Source organism: Dipodomys merriami, unplaced genomic scaffold, assembly GCF_024711535.1.
Source record: "Dipodomys merriami isolate MVZ:Mamm:240054 unplaced genomic scaffold, mDipMer1.0.p SCAF_12, whole genome shotgun sequence".
Lineage (NCBI taxonomy): Eukaryota > Metazoa > Chordata > Mammalia > Rodentia > Heteromyidae > Dipodomys > Dipodomys merriami.
This window is the reverse complement of record NW_027202493.1, coordinates 1881996-1899531: the sequence shown is the minus strand read 5'-3', so window position 1 is coordinate 1899531 and position 17536 is coordinate 1881996. Positions and strand designations below refer to the sequence as shown.

The following is a 17536-nucleotide window of genomic DNA, read 5'->3' as shown; positions in this document are numbered from 1 at the left end:
AAATAAGATTTGCTGCATTTCTAAAAACCAAAAGAGAATTTTGAAAAAAAGAATGGAGCAGCCTATTTCATAAAGACCTTTCTATCTATCTTCACAGCTCAAAAAACACAACAGTAAATCAGAAAAACTTTGGAATAATCAAATACTAGAAACCAAATCTTCCTTCCTGAGACACAGATCAAAGAGGAGGTACAAAAGCTGAACCATGCACCTGCCGTGGCGCTGCCTGCTGGGTGAGAGCCTTCCCATCAGCTGCCTGCCGCTCTTCCAGGCGGATGTCCGAAGTAAAAGTGGACATCCAGTTCCAATATAATTGTTTGCACATCACTGCAATTGAGTCTGTGCAGAGCTAGACTTGTGATAGATCACCTCTACCCACACCTACCTTTCACCTCTGAGCTGCGCAATACTTTTGCACATGCGCTCATGTGTGTGTATGTTTGCCACCACTCCCAACTCCCCTGTGCAGCCTCCACAGCAAAGGTGTTTCCATTCACTGACGCTTACAAAGTTAACAGGCTCTACTCAGGAAGGAAGTAACTGCTCATCTACAATATCCATCAAGTCTGGGCCAAAAATCCCACGCTACAATGTCAACTTTGTGAGGATATTAAAATTTTCAACCAAAATATTGTCTGTGATTTCCACAGTGGCAAGAATCTAAAATAACTAAGAGCAAAAAATACATTTTTTAATCTTAAAACAAGTTCTGCAACTTCATGAAGTTCTTCCTATTTGAATATGCCAAATTCTTTAAAAGATGTCATATATTTCTAATCATATTGAATCTTTTAATCTAAAATCACTAAAGGGATGATTAAATGTACTAGTAATCTGGCTTAAATCAGAAGAAAACTTTAATTATGCTTCTTTCTAGATAATAAAACTTATTACTAGCATGCTTATTTTTGTGCGTGTCAGTTCTGGGGCTTGAACTCAGGGCCTGGGTGCTGTCCCTTAGCCTTTTCACTTAAAGCTTGTGTTCTAGCACATGCGCCATAGATTCACTTTCGGCTCTTTGATTAACTGGAGATAAAGAGCCTCAGGAATTTCTGCCCTTGCTGGCTTCAAACTTCAATCCCTAGCTTTCTGAGAAGCTAGGATTATGTGTGAGCCACAGGCATCTAGCATTATTAGCAGGTTTTTTTTTTTTTTCTTAAGCCTATTTACTCTTTAACCAAAACTTAACTTCCATTAAATGGCCTATCTAGTTCTAATTTGTAATACATAGAAGGCACTCCTCAAGTTCCTCCTAACTCCAGATCTGGCACAAATACCCAAAATACAATTTATGTAAATGCTGCCCTCTCTCTTCCCTCTCTACCCTCAGGTTCCTTTGGACTCACCTTCACTTTCCATTCCCCAAGGAGGAGTGGTATACTGAGGTGAGAGTAGAGAGATGCCCTCTTCTAGCATGAGACAGAAATGTGGGAGAAGAGATGTCATACTAACATTTAAACATTTTCCCACAGAAAAATCATAGTAAGTAATCATTTCAATTAAAAGTAATCTTATGAAAAAGATGTAAGAATAAGTTCATGTGCTCCAATATGTAAACAGAAAGGAGAGAGAAAAATCAGCAGTCACGAGCAGTACTGTGCCAGTCCCCGAGCCTTCTATGGTTGTCTCATTTAATTTCCACAATCCCTTCCTCAAAAGTGGCAACTCTTAACTATTTTATAGATGAAAATTTGAGGATCCAAGAGGATAGGAGCCAAATACTAGGCAGGAACAGAATTATAAATAGCCTTCAATTAATAAATGTTGTGGACTTTTTTTTTTGGGGGGGGGGTCAATCATGAGGCTTGAATACTGGGCCTGGAACAGCCCTGAGCTGTTCCACTCAAGGCTAGTGCTCTACCACTTTAGCCACAGTGTCACTTCTGGTATTCTGGTGGTTTACTGGAGATAAGAGTCCCATGGGCTTTCTTGCCTGGGCTGGCTTTGAACTTTGAACTGTGATCCTCAGAGTTCAGCCTCCTGAGTAGCTAGGATTACAGGCATGAGCCAGCAGTGCCTGGCATGTTGTAGATTTTTTTTTTTTAAGTCATAACCTAGTTTCCCAAGCAGTTGGGCTGTGGCTCATGGATAGAAGACTTGCCTTGTACACAAACGGCCCCAGAACCCAAACAAAACAAGAAAATAGCCTGGCATTGATGGTCCATGCCTATAATCTCAGCTATTTAGAAGGCTGAGACCTGAAGATCAAGGATTGAAGCCAGCACAGGTAGGAAAATCTGTGAGACTCCTATCTCCAATTGACTACCTAAAGGCCAGAAGTGGACATCTGTGGCTTAAGAAGTAAACTGCTAGCCTTGAGTAAAAAAAAAGAAGAGGAACATTGCCCAGGCTCTGAGTTCAAACCCCAGTACAAGAAAGAAAAAGAAAGGAAAGAAGGAAGGAAGGAAAGAAGGAAAGAAGGAAGGAAGGAAGAAAGGAAGGAAGGAAGGAAGGAGGGAAGGAAGGAAGGAAGGAAAGAAGGAAGGAAGAAAGGAAGGAAGGAAGGAAGGAAGAAAGGAAGGAAGGAAGGAAGGAAGGAAGGAAGGAAGGAAGGAAGGAAGGAAAAGGAGAGAAGAGAGAAGAGAAAGAGAAAGAAAGAAAGAAAGAAAGAAAGAAAGAAAGAAAGAAAGAAAGAAAGAAAGAAAGGAAGGAAGGAAGGAAGGAAGGAAGGAAGGAAGGAAGGAAGGAAGGAAGGAAGGAAGGAAGGAAGGAAGGAAGGACGGAAGGAAGGAAGGAAGGACGGGAAATCAAAGGAATGCAAAAATGCAACTACATTCTATAACCTCTAATCTAAAACCTTTAGAGTAAAACATGTTTTAATTTTTTTGTTTTAGATATTATAGCATAGACATGTACTAAATTGCAGCCCAATGGGATTTGTAGTAGCACTCCATAATTAGACCATTAATATTTCTTTTAGCAAAATATACTATGAGTCACATTAAATAGTATAACAACATAAGCAGTTACATGTCAGTTCAAATCATGTTTTGACAACTAAGCTCAGGTAAACCTTAGTTTACCTAAAAACTCATTTACTTTACCTAATGAGAAAGCTATTTTTCTTATTGTTCTCCAAAGATATACAGATAGGGATAAACACTTGAAAAGACACAACATCACTAGTAAAATGCAAATAAAATCACAATAAAACAGTTAGATGGTTGTCATTTCAAAAAATAACAAATGTTAGTAAGGATGTGGAGATAAAAGGAGCCTTAATTCAATGCCCAAGGGAATGCAAAGTGGTGAAGAAATACAATGGCAGTTCCTCAACTACTAGATCTACCAGTTCTAAATCTCAGTATATAGCCATGAGAACTGAAAGACATTATTTACAAACCAATGCTCACAGCAATACAATGCACAGTAGAAAAAAGGTGTTGTCCATTAACAGATAAATATGATGTAGTAAACATACCACATATAATGCAATAAAATATTTTTAACATTAAAAGGGAAGGCAAGTATGCTAAAATGAAAACCATAGAGACATTATACTAAGTGAAATAAGCCAGACACAAAAACACCAACTCATATATATATATTCCTAGGTTAGGAACCTAGACTACTTAGAAAATAAGTGGTGGTTGCCAAGGTGTGTAGTATTCATCAATACTAATGGGTATAGAGTTTCAATTTTGCAAATAAAGGTGAAAAAGTCCTGGGTATCAATGCTGGTAACAAGGGCACAACAATATATCTGTTGACATTGAAAAATGTTATTTTTAAATGGCTCTCTCTCTCTCACACACACACACACATTATACATACACAACACATGCACACAAACAGCTCAAAATGCATCAAGACTTAACTGTACAACCTGAAACCATAGAACTCTTCAAAGTAAGCACAGGTGTGACACTTCATGACATTATGGGTCAAGTGTTTATGAACAAGGCCCCAGAAACAAAGAAAGTTAAAGCATAAGCAGACAAGTGGGATTATATTAAACTAAGAATTTTTCTGCACTGCTGTAGTGAATATTATGGAATATTGACATATAGTATGTTACTGAGTACTGAAACAGTGTGTTATTAAATACTGACAGTACACAGACATAATGTGTGATTGAATATTGATATGGTAGGCTGTTGAATAGAAATATATTGAATGTTTGCATGCTGTGAAATAATATGAAATGTTAAGCTGTAAAATTAGGAGTTAGAAGTTATAAGTCAGAACTATGCAATGGTTAGATAAGAACACACCCAGGAGCCTGGATAGCCATCACCAAGGCAACCAAACCCTCATGGATAACTAGACTCAGCCAGAAGCAAGCTAGCCCCATTCTCATTGTTAACTAGACTTGACCAGAAGCAAAGCTGACAACAAGGCAACCCTGGTAATAAGACATAGAAATAAAGGGCCAGCCTAAAACATATAAAAACCCAGGGCAGCAGAGACCCAGCAAGACGACCTCCCCGAGTGAGGTGACTCCACGTCGGACCGACCCTCCACTGGAGCTGCCTCAGCAAAGTGGCCACTTCTCCCTTCAGCCACCTGGAGCAGCCCAGAGGACACCCTCGGCAGGCTCCCCTGACCTTGGGACCAAGGGAAAGCTTCTCTGGGTGTGGGACACGCTTAGTAGAATTAGGCCTAGGAGTTAGTTATTGATTAGGATTGTATTTGAAATGCTTAAATAAACTGAGTGAAACTTATTAAGTCTAAGTGTGTTGCTATAGATATGCAAACTTGGCACAGCTGCAAAGGAAACAATTAAGAGTATAAAAAGACAATCTACAAAAAAAAATTTTTTTTGTCTTCCTCTTTCTCTGGCTGGGACTGGAGGAACCACATGCCCTCTGGAGATGGGTCGCTGCCCTCTGCTTCTAATTAAACCACTATAATTCAATAGGGCACCATGGTCCATGTGGCTTTTCCTTGCTCCATCGGGGTCCCCAGTGGACACCCGGAGGATCCTGCAGGAAGACCTGCCTGCTGGCCCTTCCCTGGGGCACCCCACTTCTAAGAAGCACCCCAGGGGGCAAAGTCCTCTTTGGACAGCGAGCTCTGTGCCCAGGACACCTGCGCGTCCCCCGACATGGCCCAGCCACCAGGGGCATCGGGGGACACCGGCCTTCAACGTGGGAAAAACATTTCTGAACAAAATCATTTCTGGGCTATACATCCAAGAAAGAATACCCAGAATATGAGGAAGTCAAACAACAGCAAAATAAAAAACATACAAACAAACAAGCCCCAATGCCAAATAATCCAATTTGAAAACGGGAAAATGTTCCAGGTGTGGTGGGACATGCCTATAATGTCAGCAGCACTCAGGAGATGGGAAAATCTTGAGATTGAGGCAAGTCTGGGCTACAGAATCTTGTCTCAAAATATAAAAGGAAAGAAGAGGAGGGTAAATAAAGGCAAAAATTGATGATGTTGGCAAGGATACAAAGGAGAAATCTTGCATACTATGGATAGTTATAGCACAATCACTGTGGAAAATAGTACAGAATGAGGAGGCTACAATGCTTAATAAGAAAAGTACTCATTATCTTGCCCATGTAATTGTAACCCCTCTGTACAGTATTTTCATAATAAAAAATAAATAAAAATTTTAAAAAAAGAGAGAAAAGGAAAGAAAAATATGGACTGAGTATGGTAGTGCTTGCCTGTAACCACAGCTACTTGAGACAAAAGGACTGCAGTTTAAGGCCAGTCTATAAGTTAATGGGACCCTATTTCAACAAAAAAGCCATAGTTAATTGTGATCCAAGCTACTGAGATTGCAGATGGGAAGGGTTGCTATCTGAGACTATCTCCAGAAAACAAAACAAAACCATGAGACCTTACCTAAAAATGAACTAGAGCAAAAAGGGCTAGAAGCGTGACTCAAGTTCTTGCCTATCAGGAGTAAGTCTTGAGTTCAAATCCCAGTTCTGCCATATGACTTAACAATCCCTAAATGAAATCAGTATATTAAAAACACTTCTGTTTATTGCAGTGCTGTTCAAATACTGAAGAACCAAGATATGGAAGCAACCAATACCTATCAATGGAGGAATGAATAAAGAAAATGGGTATGTATACAAAATGAAGTATTATTTAGTCATGAAAAATAATGAAATCCTTTCATTTTGTGTCAACATGGATAAACCTGGAGGATGTTATTTAAGACAAATAAGTGAAATGCAGAAAGATAAATATTGAAAATTGTCATTAATAATGTGAAAGCTAAATAAATGAATCTTAAAGAAGCAAAGTAGAATGATGGTTAAGAGAGGCTGAGAGGTTGAGAGGGATAGAGCATGAGAGGTTAAGTTACCAGAAGTTCTAACGTTCTATAACTCAGCAGGGTGACTATGGCTAACAATAATTTATTATGTATTTCTAAATAGTTAGAAGAAAGGTTTTTAAATGTTTCCAACACAAAGAAGTAATAAATGTGTAAGATGATGAATATTCCAATTACCCTGATTTGCTCAACATATGTACTCAAATGTCACAAAGTGCTCCATAAATATGTATATTATATCAAAAATTTAAAAAGGAAGCCCAGTGTGGTGGTACAAGTACGTATTTCCAGAACCAAGGAGATTGAAGCAGGAAAACTGTGAGTTAACAACCAGCCTTGGCAACATAGTGAGACCCTGCCTCAATAAATTTTAAAAATGGAAAATATACATAAATACACACATATAAATGATCTTGGAGGAAATGATTTTTAAAAATTGGAAGATTCTATATAATTTCCTCCAAGCTCATAAGATCTTACTTGAAATAAAATTCTAGAATAACAATGTATATTAATTTTAGTTTCTTTTCTTTTCAGAAGTGGCTCTTTTTAAAATTTACTTTATTGTTATTATAGAGATGATTTACATTTACATAAGTCAGGTGATAAGAACATCTCCTTTCATACAGTGTCATCTGTTCCCTCATTCTCTCCCATTCCCTCCCTCCCATCTCCACCCATAACTGTACTGTACGGTTCACTTTCATCAATGTCCAGTGTGCTCCATTGTTGTATTTGTTCACCATTTTTCCTCGAGTTCTATGCCCTCCCCCACATCTTCCCAATGATATACATATGAACACACTGTATACAGGTAAAGAAGACAGAATCATCAGAAAAAAGGGGGAAAAAGTCTTGTTTCCATATCTAATGAGTTCATTTCAGTAGTTATATTATTTTATATAAATATGAAGAAGCACTTAGGCACTGCACACTTGTGATTCTCTACTAAGACTATCCTCTTTTGGACTAATTGTATGTATCTAGAGTCCTGTGTAATTTGTCATATACCAGTGTATTTTAGCGCTAACTTCCGCATATCAGGGAGAACATATGTTGTTTGTCTCTCTGATCTTGGCTTACCTCACTTAATTATTTTATTCTTTCTCATGGCTATGTAAAATTCCACTGTATATATAGGTACCACATTTTTTTTATCCATTCATCTACTGTGGGGAGCTGTTTCCATATTTTGGCTATTGTGAATGGTGCAGTGATGAACATGAATTGTGCAGGTGTCCTTATCATATTCTGGTTAATGATGTTCGGGGTAGATGCCTAGAAGTGGTATGGCTGAGCTGTAGGGAAAGTCTGCTTAGTTTTTTGAGGAACCTCCAGGCTGCTTTCCAGAATGACTTTCCACCAGCAGTGCAGTAGGGTTCTTTTTTCTCCACATCCCTGCCAGCATTTGTTATTGTCAGAATTCAAAATGTTGGCCAATCTAACTGGGGTAGGATGGCATCTCAGGATTGTTTTGATTTACATTTCCTTTATGGCCAGGGCTGATTAGCCTCTTTCTTTGCCATTCTTATCTCTTCTTCTGGGAAGTAAGCTCTTCTTAACTCCCTTGCCCATTTAGTAAATGGTGTATTAAGATTGGGAGGAGTTAGTTTCTTGAGTTCCTTGTATATACTGGATATTGGCCCTTTGTCTGATATATTGCTGGTAAAAAAAAACCTTTTCCTAATTGGTTGATTGTCTTTATAGTTTAGTAAATATGTTCTTAGCTGCACAGAAACTTTTTATTTTAATGTAGCTCCCCTCACTTGTCAAGTCTCTTTCCTATGTGCTGTGTCTCTGGGACTCCATTCACTCTACTGCTTTCTATTGCAGTAGTTTCAGAGTTTCAGGTCTGACATTGGGGTCTTTGATCCACTTTGAATTGATATTAGTGCATGGTGACAAGCAGGGACTCACTTTTAGTTTCTACATATGGCTGCCCAGTTTTCCCAACACCAATTGTTAATGGGTCTATGTTTTTTCCACTGTATGTCTTTGGCCCCTTTGGCAATTATCAGATGACTGTAAGTGTATGGCCACTCTAATCTATTCCACTGATCTACAGGTCTATTTTTGTGCTAGTATTTTTGTGCTGTTTTTGTTACTATGACTTACCACCAGCACTGTTTGTTTTTGCCTAGAATTGCTTTGGCTATTCTAGGTCTTTTGTTGTTCCACTTGAATTTTTGGATTGTTTTATCTATCTCAATAACAAATGTCATTGGGCTTTTGATGGGGACTGCAATGAATTTGTGTATTATTTTTGACAGTATGGCCATTTTCACACTATTGATTCTACCTATGCATGAACATAGAAGATCTTTCCATTTCCTGGTATCCTCTTTGATTTCTTTCTTCAGATATTTATAGTTTTTGGTATAAAGACCTTTTACATCTTTGGTTAATTCCTAGGTATTTTAGTTTTTTTGATGCTATTGCAAGTGGAGTTGTTTTCGTGACTTCCCTTTCTGCTTGTACATTATTGGGATACAGAAAGGCTACTGATTTTTTGGGTCAATTTTGTATCCTTGGTATTATGAGTGGCTCTTTCTTATAAAGGTTTTAATGTGGGGCTGGGAAGGTGGTTTAGTGATAGAGTGCTCGCTTCGCATGCATGAGGCCCTGGGTTCGATTCCTCAGCACCACATATGCAGAAAAAGCTGGAAGTGGCTCTGTGGCTCAAGTGGTGGAGTGCCAGCCTTGAGCTGAAGAGCCGAGGGACAGCGCCCAGGCCCAGTCAGGCCCCATGACCGACAAAAATAAAAACAAACAAAAAGTTTTAATGTGTACTGAATGATAGAACAGATGAAATAGATCCTACTTCCTGTACTGCCTGTAATATTTTTTTTTACAATTTCAAAATAGTATCTATAAAAATAATTTATTGAACTTTTCAATAATTCGTTACTTGATGTTCCACCAAGATTAATTTTTCAAGAAATTGTTACTAGCAAATACTACATTTGCTTTTTATGAGTTTATCAGATATAATTTCTACAAGCATAAAAATTATATCCTTCTTATGGGCTTTATATCTAACATCATTTCTACAACATCATAGGCATTCAGTAAATGAAGTGAAGCTTAGAGAGTTACCACTTGACTAGTATGCACAAGGCCCTGAATTCAATCACCAGCATCATACATACACATAAAAATTGAATAAAGTTAAAACACCTTATACTAAGTCAAATCTCAAAAGTGACTTTTCTGCCAGCTTAGTCAAGAGGCTATGATCTATATGGTCAAGTTTCTAAGCCAACCTAGGCAGAAAAGGCCTCGAGACTCTATCTCCAAAAGTAACCAGAAAAGCCCAGACTAGAGGTATGGTTCCAGTGCTACAGCAAATGTCAGGGAAGCAAAGAGATCAGCTGTGAGGCTCTGAGTGCAAAAAAGCACTTTCCATATCATCTTTATCAATTCTCTCACTATTCCAAATGTGCTCAAAACCCAAAAACTTACTTTTCTTTTCGTTTTTTTTTTTGTTGTCAGTCATGGGGCTTGAACTCTGGGCCTGGGTGCTGTCCCTCAGCCCTTCAGCTCAAGGCTAGTGCTTTACAACTTGCGCCACAGCGCTACTTCCAGGTTTTTCTGTTTATGTGGTGCTCAGGAATCAAACACAGGGCCTCATACATGCGAGACAAGCAATCTACCACTGAGCCACCTTCCCAGCCCCCCAAAATCTTTTCCATCAGTTTCAAGACAATTTCTCTATTACATTCAATTCTCTTGGTCCTCAAACTATATGTAATTTCAAGTTCTGCTGATTTCACTTCCAACATGAATTCTAGGTCTACCCACTTCCCACTCATTTTGATGGCCATCTCTCTACTCTGAGCTTCCATTGTGTTTCATCCAGATTCCTAAAAAGCCAGAATGCTTCCATTTTTTACCCAGTTATGGCCCATTCTGCATACTGTAGCAAAGAAGAACTTACACTTAACACAAATCTGATCCTTGCTATACATTTGATAGCTTCCTGTTATATACAATATGATAAAAACCTTACTATCCTGTCTTCTTCCCTAGCTCCTCATTTGATGTAACTCTTATTCCTTGTCCTCTAGGAAACTCTGACCTTCAGGTATTCAAATAAATCAAGTTCTTTCATGTCTTCGCATTTATCCAGGTAGGTATTCCTACCTCTTGGTCTTGCTAATTTTGTATATACCTTTTTAGTACTCTGCATAATTAATTACTCAAAAAGTCTTCCTTTCTCACACATTCTCAGAAATTAGTCCCAGTAATTTAGAATAGAAGGACCCTATTATAATCTCTCACATCATTCTTACTTTTTTCCTGAGTCTGGAGGATGTTCTATTAAGGTTAACTATAATCCGTTGTATATTTCAAAATGTCTATTCATATTCACACTTTGGTTTCATGACTTTTATGACTGTGTCCTGTCTGCCTCACTTATTAGACTGAAAGCTTCAAAGAGCCCATGTCTTCAATTACAGCTCTGATATCAAGCTAAGCAAATGAATACTAAACAGTGAAACTCATGGAGAAATATCACCATTATCAGAATTTTAGTCCACTGCCAGTTTAAATAATCAAGTCAAAACTACACTCAGGGGCTGGGGAGGTGGCTCAGTGGTAGAGTGCTTGCCTTGCATGCCTGAGGCCCTGGGTTCAATTCCTCAGCACCACATAAGTAAAAAGGAAAAAAAGCCAGAAGTGGTGCCGTGGCTCAAGTGGTAGAGCGCTAGCCTTGAGCTGAAGAGCTGAGGGACAGCGCCCAGGCCCAGAGTTCAGGCCCCACGACCGGACCCAAAAAAATAAATAAATAAATAAACAAACAAAAAACGACACTCAGGTTCTATTTTATACCAATTAGAATATCAACTATCAAGAAAAAAAACAACAAATGTCGGAGAGGATGTAGGAAAACAATTATACATTGTTGGTGGAAATATAAATGAGTGCAATCACTATGGAAATCAGTGTGGAGTTTCCTAAAAAAAGAACTACCCTGCCATACAGTAAGTTATACCAAAAGGAAATGGTATATATTCAAAATACAAATCAACATACAAGAAAGTTCGTCATGTGTATTACTGTACAGTTCACAATAATAAAATGGTGGAATGAGCTCAGCTGCCAATAATATGAACTAAAAAAGATATGGTACCATAGAATATTAGAGCAATAAAAATAAAATCATGCCATTTTGCAGGAAAATGGATGAAATTGGAGAACATCAAGTTGAATGAGATAAACAAAGCTACAAATGCCAAATGTCATGTTGTCACTCATATTGAGAAGCTAGTCCTAAGAGACATACATATTCATGGACATGTACATCTTTACATGTATGTATCCATCCATATGCACAAAGTATATGCATCTATACATATATATGTATATACGTTAGAAGACAGAGGGCTAACAAGGAGGGTGAATGAGGATGAATATGGTTGACATATTTTATATGCATATATGAATGTAGAACAATGAAACCTGTTGAAATTGTTTTAAGAAAGGGGGAGAAGGGGCTAGGAAGGTGGCTCAGTGGTAGAGCGCTTGCCTTGCATGCATGAGGCCCTGGGTTCGATTCCTCAGCACCACATAAGCAAAAAGAAAAAAGCCGGAAGTGGCGCTGTGGCTCAAATGGTAGAGCGCTAGCCTTGAGCTGAAGAGCTGAGGGACAGAGCCCAGGCCCAGAGTTCAGGCCCCACGACCGGACCCCCCCCCAAAAAAAAAGAAAAAAAAGAAAGGGGGAGAAGAGTAATGAAGAGTAACAGAGGGGATGAGGATACATTGCATATATGTATGGAAATATCACAATGAAACCCCTTATACTAATGAAAAATACTGCTAAAAAAATATAGAACTGGTTCAGGCTAGAAAGAAATGATACTGGATTAGAGACCAGAAAAGTTCTTTTCTTTTGCTATGAAGAACATTAGTATACTGTTATTTGAATAAAGTCTTTGTATTAGACAAATACACTCTGTGTTAAATCCTGACTTTATGTTGGACAGTCATCATGCACGATAATGTCCTTTTAGGAAATTCACACAAATAATTAGGAGAGAAGGGATATTCAACCAAAAGTTAATTTTTTAAAAAACAAACAAAAAACACAGATCTAGTCAGGAAGAAAGTAATTATTTCCCCCTTGAATTCCCATTGAACTCTATATAAATTTCTACTATAGTACCTACAAAGTTCTGTTTTCCTTTTTTGGTAGGCAAGAAAACAGATCCTGAGATATGAAGAAATTACCCAAAGTAGAAGCTAGTAAATGAGAGAGCAAAACTTTAAACCATGTCTACATGACTCATACCCAAGTCTATTAAAATGATGAGGATTTATACTGCTTTTTTATTTTGTTTTTTATTGTGTGTGCTATATTTATATGGTTTTATTTAATGATAAACATTTTACTTTACTGGAATCCTTAGCATTAGCCTCTTCATTCTTATATTCAAGGTAAGAAAGAAGTCAACTAGGCTTACACAGTGAATTAGTTGGGGGAAGAGACGAAAGATACATGAATGTAATCTAGAAGAGCCTTTATGCTCTAGTAGTTCCATTTCAATTTAATCTTGTCATTCTCTATCCTTTTTTTATTCTAAACCACTCAGATTCCTACAATCCAACATACTTTCCTTATCTCCAAGTTTGTATCTCATACTTTCCTTCTGAAAGTAAGATACCTTTACCTTTCATCTTAATAAACTACACTATGTCTTTTAAATTTAAACCTTTCAGCGAACACTCCTCTAACCTCTCCAGACAACAGCAGATGCTTGCTTCCCTATTCTCCTAACAACATTCCATAAGTGAACTTTCCACATTAATGAGATTTTTGATGTACAAGTCTTTTCTACACTATACTTGAGAGAAGAAATTCTGTCATGCACTTTGGAATCTCCACCACCTGGCACATTAATAGGTTATTTATATATTTATATCATGTGTCAAAAAGGATTAAGACTGAAATGATTAGCAAATATTCTAAATTAATACAGGTGTTTATTATTTACAAGAAGCTTATTTCTTGGTCACATCCCAAATTCTACATCGTACAGTAAGAAATAAACTAGGGCATTTAACATTGGTAATCGAAGTAATTCATCTGCAAAACCAAAGCAGTTACAGATTTAAAAGGAATACCATAACCAGTAGAACTACATAAACAATACACATGAACTAGAATATAAAAGTTGCTACCATTGTTTTACTCACAATATAACTAATTCTGTTTCTCATAAATGAAAGTTTCTTGACTGTCCAATCGGAATATCAAACTTTACCTGCAGTGCTTGTTCTTGGATATCACGAAATAATTCCATATCTTTCTCAGTCATGATTTCCTGGCTCCCAAAAAGCCGATCCTCACTTTCTTGTTTGCCATCCCAGCCATCCTGATTGTCTGCACATAAAGAAAGGGTTTACATGTTATCTGTACTATCCTAACAGAAGAACTTTCAATTTAAAGACTTTAATATTGTATATATAAATCAAGTAGAGGATAGTACTAAACTGACTCTCAGAAACAAATCACTCATTGCTGAACCTTTACCAACTACATCTGACTTTTAGTGAAAAATGTATTTGTCTAAAGCTTCCTAAAAATTAAAATGTCATTTAAAGATTACATTTTAATAAGCCACACAAGAAAAATATCTAAAGAATATAAAATCTGTCTAGAAATAGTATGAATTTGACACTCTTTAGTATAAATATCCAGATAATCTTCAAACTAGTCTCAGGAAGTGCTAATTCTCTTCACATTCTAGGTGACCTGTTAAATCACAAACTGCAAAAACCTGAGGACCACAAATGATAAACCTTTAGGTAAATATGAAAAATTATGATAATCATTATGCTCTTCCTCAAATGAGCAAGAGTATTAGTGAAGAAAGCCAGGTACGAGTAGCTCACACTTATAATCCTAGTTAGTTAAGAGGCTAAGATCTGAGGACTGAGGTTCAAGGCCAGCCCAGACAGACAAATCTGCAAGATTCTTATCTCCAATAAACTAGAAAAAAGCTAGTACTGTAAGTAATGGCTCAGGTGAAAAAATGTTAGCTATAAGCAAAAAAAGCTGCATAAAAGTGCTTGAACTAGAGTTCAAGCTCTAGTACCAAGGGAAGAAGGGAGAGGGAGGAATTAGTGAGGGTAGTATCTGGAGATTGTAGATTATTATCCTTTGCATTTAAAGATGACTATTAGTGGCCTCATTTCCTCTTTACATAGCTAAAAACACCAAGTAGTGACAGTTCCTTTCAAAACAACTGCACATATGGACTATCTTTCATTCACTGAAGACAAAAGGACAAACATAATGCTAACAAATATTCCCACAGTGGGGAATTTTAAAAAAACAAAATGTGTAATCAATCTGTAAGTTTAATGCCCCCTAGTGCAAGAAAGAGCCAGATGAATGCAGGCCCAGATCTAGAACTACAATGGTAGCAATGATGCACAAACTGTTCCTTAAAATCTACATTTCATACGGAAAATGAAAAGCCTATAAAAGCAAACATACCAATAACTAAAGTTCAAGGTTAAGACCCACATATACTTTATATATCTGCTCAAATAATTTTGATTTTTTAAATTTTCTAGTAGACTAGACTCTTTTAATAATCCATCTCAAGTGCAAAAGTCTTTCATTAAGGATTCCTTTGAAAATCTTTTAAACCTGACCTAAATAGAGTATACACCATGAAAACAGGAATTAAAATGTCTTAAATACTTATACAGTAATTACTTAATTGCCATTCTGGTGAAAATTCAATAAGGCAGAAAAAGAGGAACCTGATGATGAGGCTATTCTCTCCTGCACCCTACCAATCAACTACATAAATAAGAATGAAGAAGTCATGAATACAATCACCTACCAATGAGATATTATAGAGAGAAAATCAAAGTTAAATTCTTCTGCATCATGTGAGACACTACAACTTTGGTCTTTGTGAACCAAGAGTTCAATTTCGTTCTACTTTCCTCAGAACCCTGTGTTTCCTTCACAAGGTTAGGTTCTCTAAATTCATGGCTAAGTAAAGAAGCTATTTTAAGCTTTAATTATCTGGAAATCTAATCAAATTCCTCTGACTTAATTATCTACAATACTATAATGTGGCACAAATGTTTTCTACTGTGTAAACTAGGGAATTCAGCCTAATAAAGTCTATACCTACTATGGTCCTCTATTTTTCTCTTTAATACATGAAAACTTACAAATGTATTTACCAAAATCTTAAGTAGAAAAATCAGTGACTTCATTATATCTGCATACATTAACAGCAGTGCTTACATTAACAGCAGTTTAACTACTTTACTCTTTCCAAGTTCCTTCCCAGAATAAAATAAGCATTGTGATGCTCGTTATATAACTTACATATAAAAAGTTATCTTTAAGATTATATAGCAAGTTGTGTGTTTCTACAAAAAAAACCAGCATCTTTTTGTCTAAAAGTTTCAACTGGCTCCCTTTTCAACTTTAGCTCTAATCCCTATCATAGTATCATATAAATATATATTTTTAATGCATTCTTTTAGTTGTTCTTGATGATGGTGGTACTGGTGTGTGAATTCATGGCCTTGTGTTTTCCAGGCAGGAACTCTACCATCTCATATTCCATAACCAATTTTTGTTTCGAGACGAGGCTTCACTGTGTGCCTAGAGTAGCCTTGAACTTGTGATACTACTACCTCGTTTTCCTAAGTGCCTGGGATTATAGGTATGCATCATGCTTGGCTATAATCTTTTATAATGAAATATAAATCTACTCTAGATACTAGTGCTACTCCAAATACACTTCTGGAATGCTTTGTGATTCTAAGCTTGCTTCATTCAAACTTTTACCTGTGGGCCAATCTGAAGTGCTTGATTTTCTGCTGCCCTTTTTCTTGACTCTGTATTGCTCAGAGTAGTCTACTACCTCCCCTCGAGCTTTCCGCCCATCAGGGGAAGGGGTGAAGAATTTGGTAAGGCCATCAATGAGCCCTTTGGTTTTCTTGTTAAACTTCAAGGGAACACTGCTACCTCGGCTGAAATCCAAGCCATCTATTCGCTCTAAATATCCTTCTTCTGATGATGACGCAGATTGGCTGGAAAGAGTGATTTTACGTTTGCGCCCCCTTCCAGGGCCAGTTCGGACTTTGCTGAAGGGACTTTTTGATCTAAAGAGTAAAAAAAAAAAATAATATATATATATACATATATATATACACACACACACACACACACACACACACACACACACACACACACACACACAAACATAACCATTTAAAAAAAGAATTAGGTTTCTATTTGACATATTTAGAAAATAACCCATAATTTTATTTTTACGTATATATGAAGAAATTTCTATAAACTATAAATGGTATATAAATGAAAAGTAGCATTACTACAAACATCTATTTACAAAAAGCTATAGTAAAAGGAGCACTAAATCAGAAGTTAAAAGACATGTCTAAGACACAATTCTGTTGCTTACAAAGGGTACATCCTAGACAAATCACATTCTCTCTCTCAATGTCTTCATCTATCAGATGAGTTGTACAGTGAACAACTACCATTCTTTCAGATACAGTTTTTTAATATTGCAGTCTTTGCATCAACTCAGTCATACTTTTACTCTAAATACAAAGATGGGTTACTCTCTGAAAACCAGAAAACCAAAAATCATTTTATAGGAAAACAAAACCTTTACTTAAGATTAAAAATAAAGAACACTAGTTCTGTTAGTTCAGGCTAATGGTCATTCATTTCAGTTATATTGCTTTCAAGATATCATAGAAAAGTATAGAAAAGGCAGATAAATTTTCCAAATAAAACATTTACAGACTTGAAAACATTTTATATATTGTGCATAGTGAATTATTAGAATTTTTTAAAGACAAGTACTGAATCTTGCCCTATTATCCTCCAGTCACAGCAGTTCCCTATTCCAAAATAATTTCTCATTTCTGCTAATAAAGGAAAAACATTCACATTACTTTATATCCAGAGAACACAAAAATGGGACTTAGCTAACACTTTAAGATAAAGAATTTATCCAGTGATTTAAAGTCCTAACAGATATAAACAATTAAGACTAGGTCAGGAGGGAAACCTGCAAAAGCTACAGTTAGAAATTTCTCTTTGCTGTCTCTACATGCAAAGTACTGATTAAGAGTCAGAATACGGTGCCAGACTATTGGTTTCAATCCCAGTTCAACACCTAGCTGTATAATCTTCTACACATTAATTTTCCTATGCCTTAGCATCCTCTTTTGCAAACAGAAGAACAGTACTTATATTTCATTGGGTTTGGGGGAGAA

At 36.8% G+C, this 17536-nt stretch overlaps 1 protein-coding gene across 4 annotated transcripts in view; it reads right to left on the bottom strand.

Moving 5' to 3' along the window:
• Kat6a (lysine acetyltransferase 6A) overlaps window positions 1-17536 on the bottom strand; it is a 118940-nt gene that overhangs the window by 29618 nt on the left and 71786 nt on the right. For 3 of the 4 annotated variants that reach the window (XM_070016085.1, XM_070016087.1, XM_070016086.1), the window contains 2 exons: window positions 16074-16390; window positions 13513-13631 (listed from right to left, as the gene is read on the bottom strand). In XM_070016085.1, coding sequence (XP_069872186.1) covers window positions 13513-13631; window positions 16074-16390 — 436 coding nt within the window. The remainder of the gene's footprint in view (window positions 1-13512; window positions 13632-16073; window positions 16391-17536) is intronic. The other variant, XM_070016089.1, reaches the window with a different exon arrangement.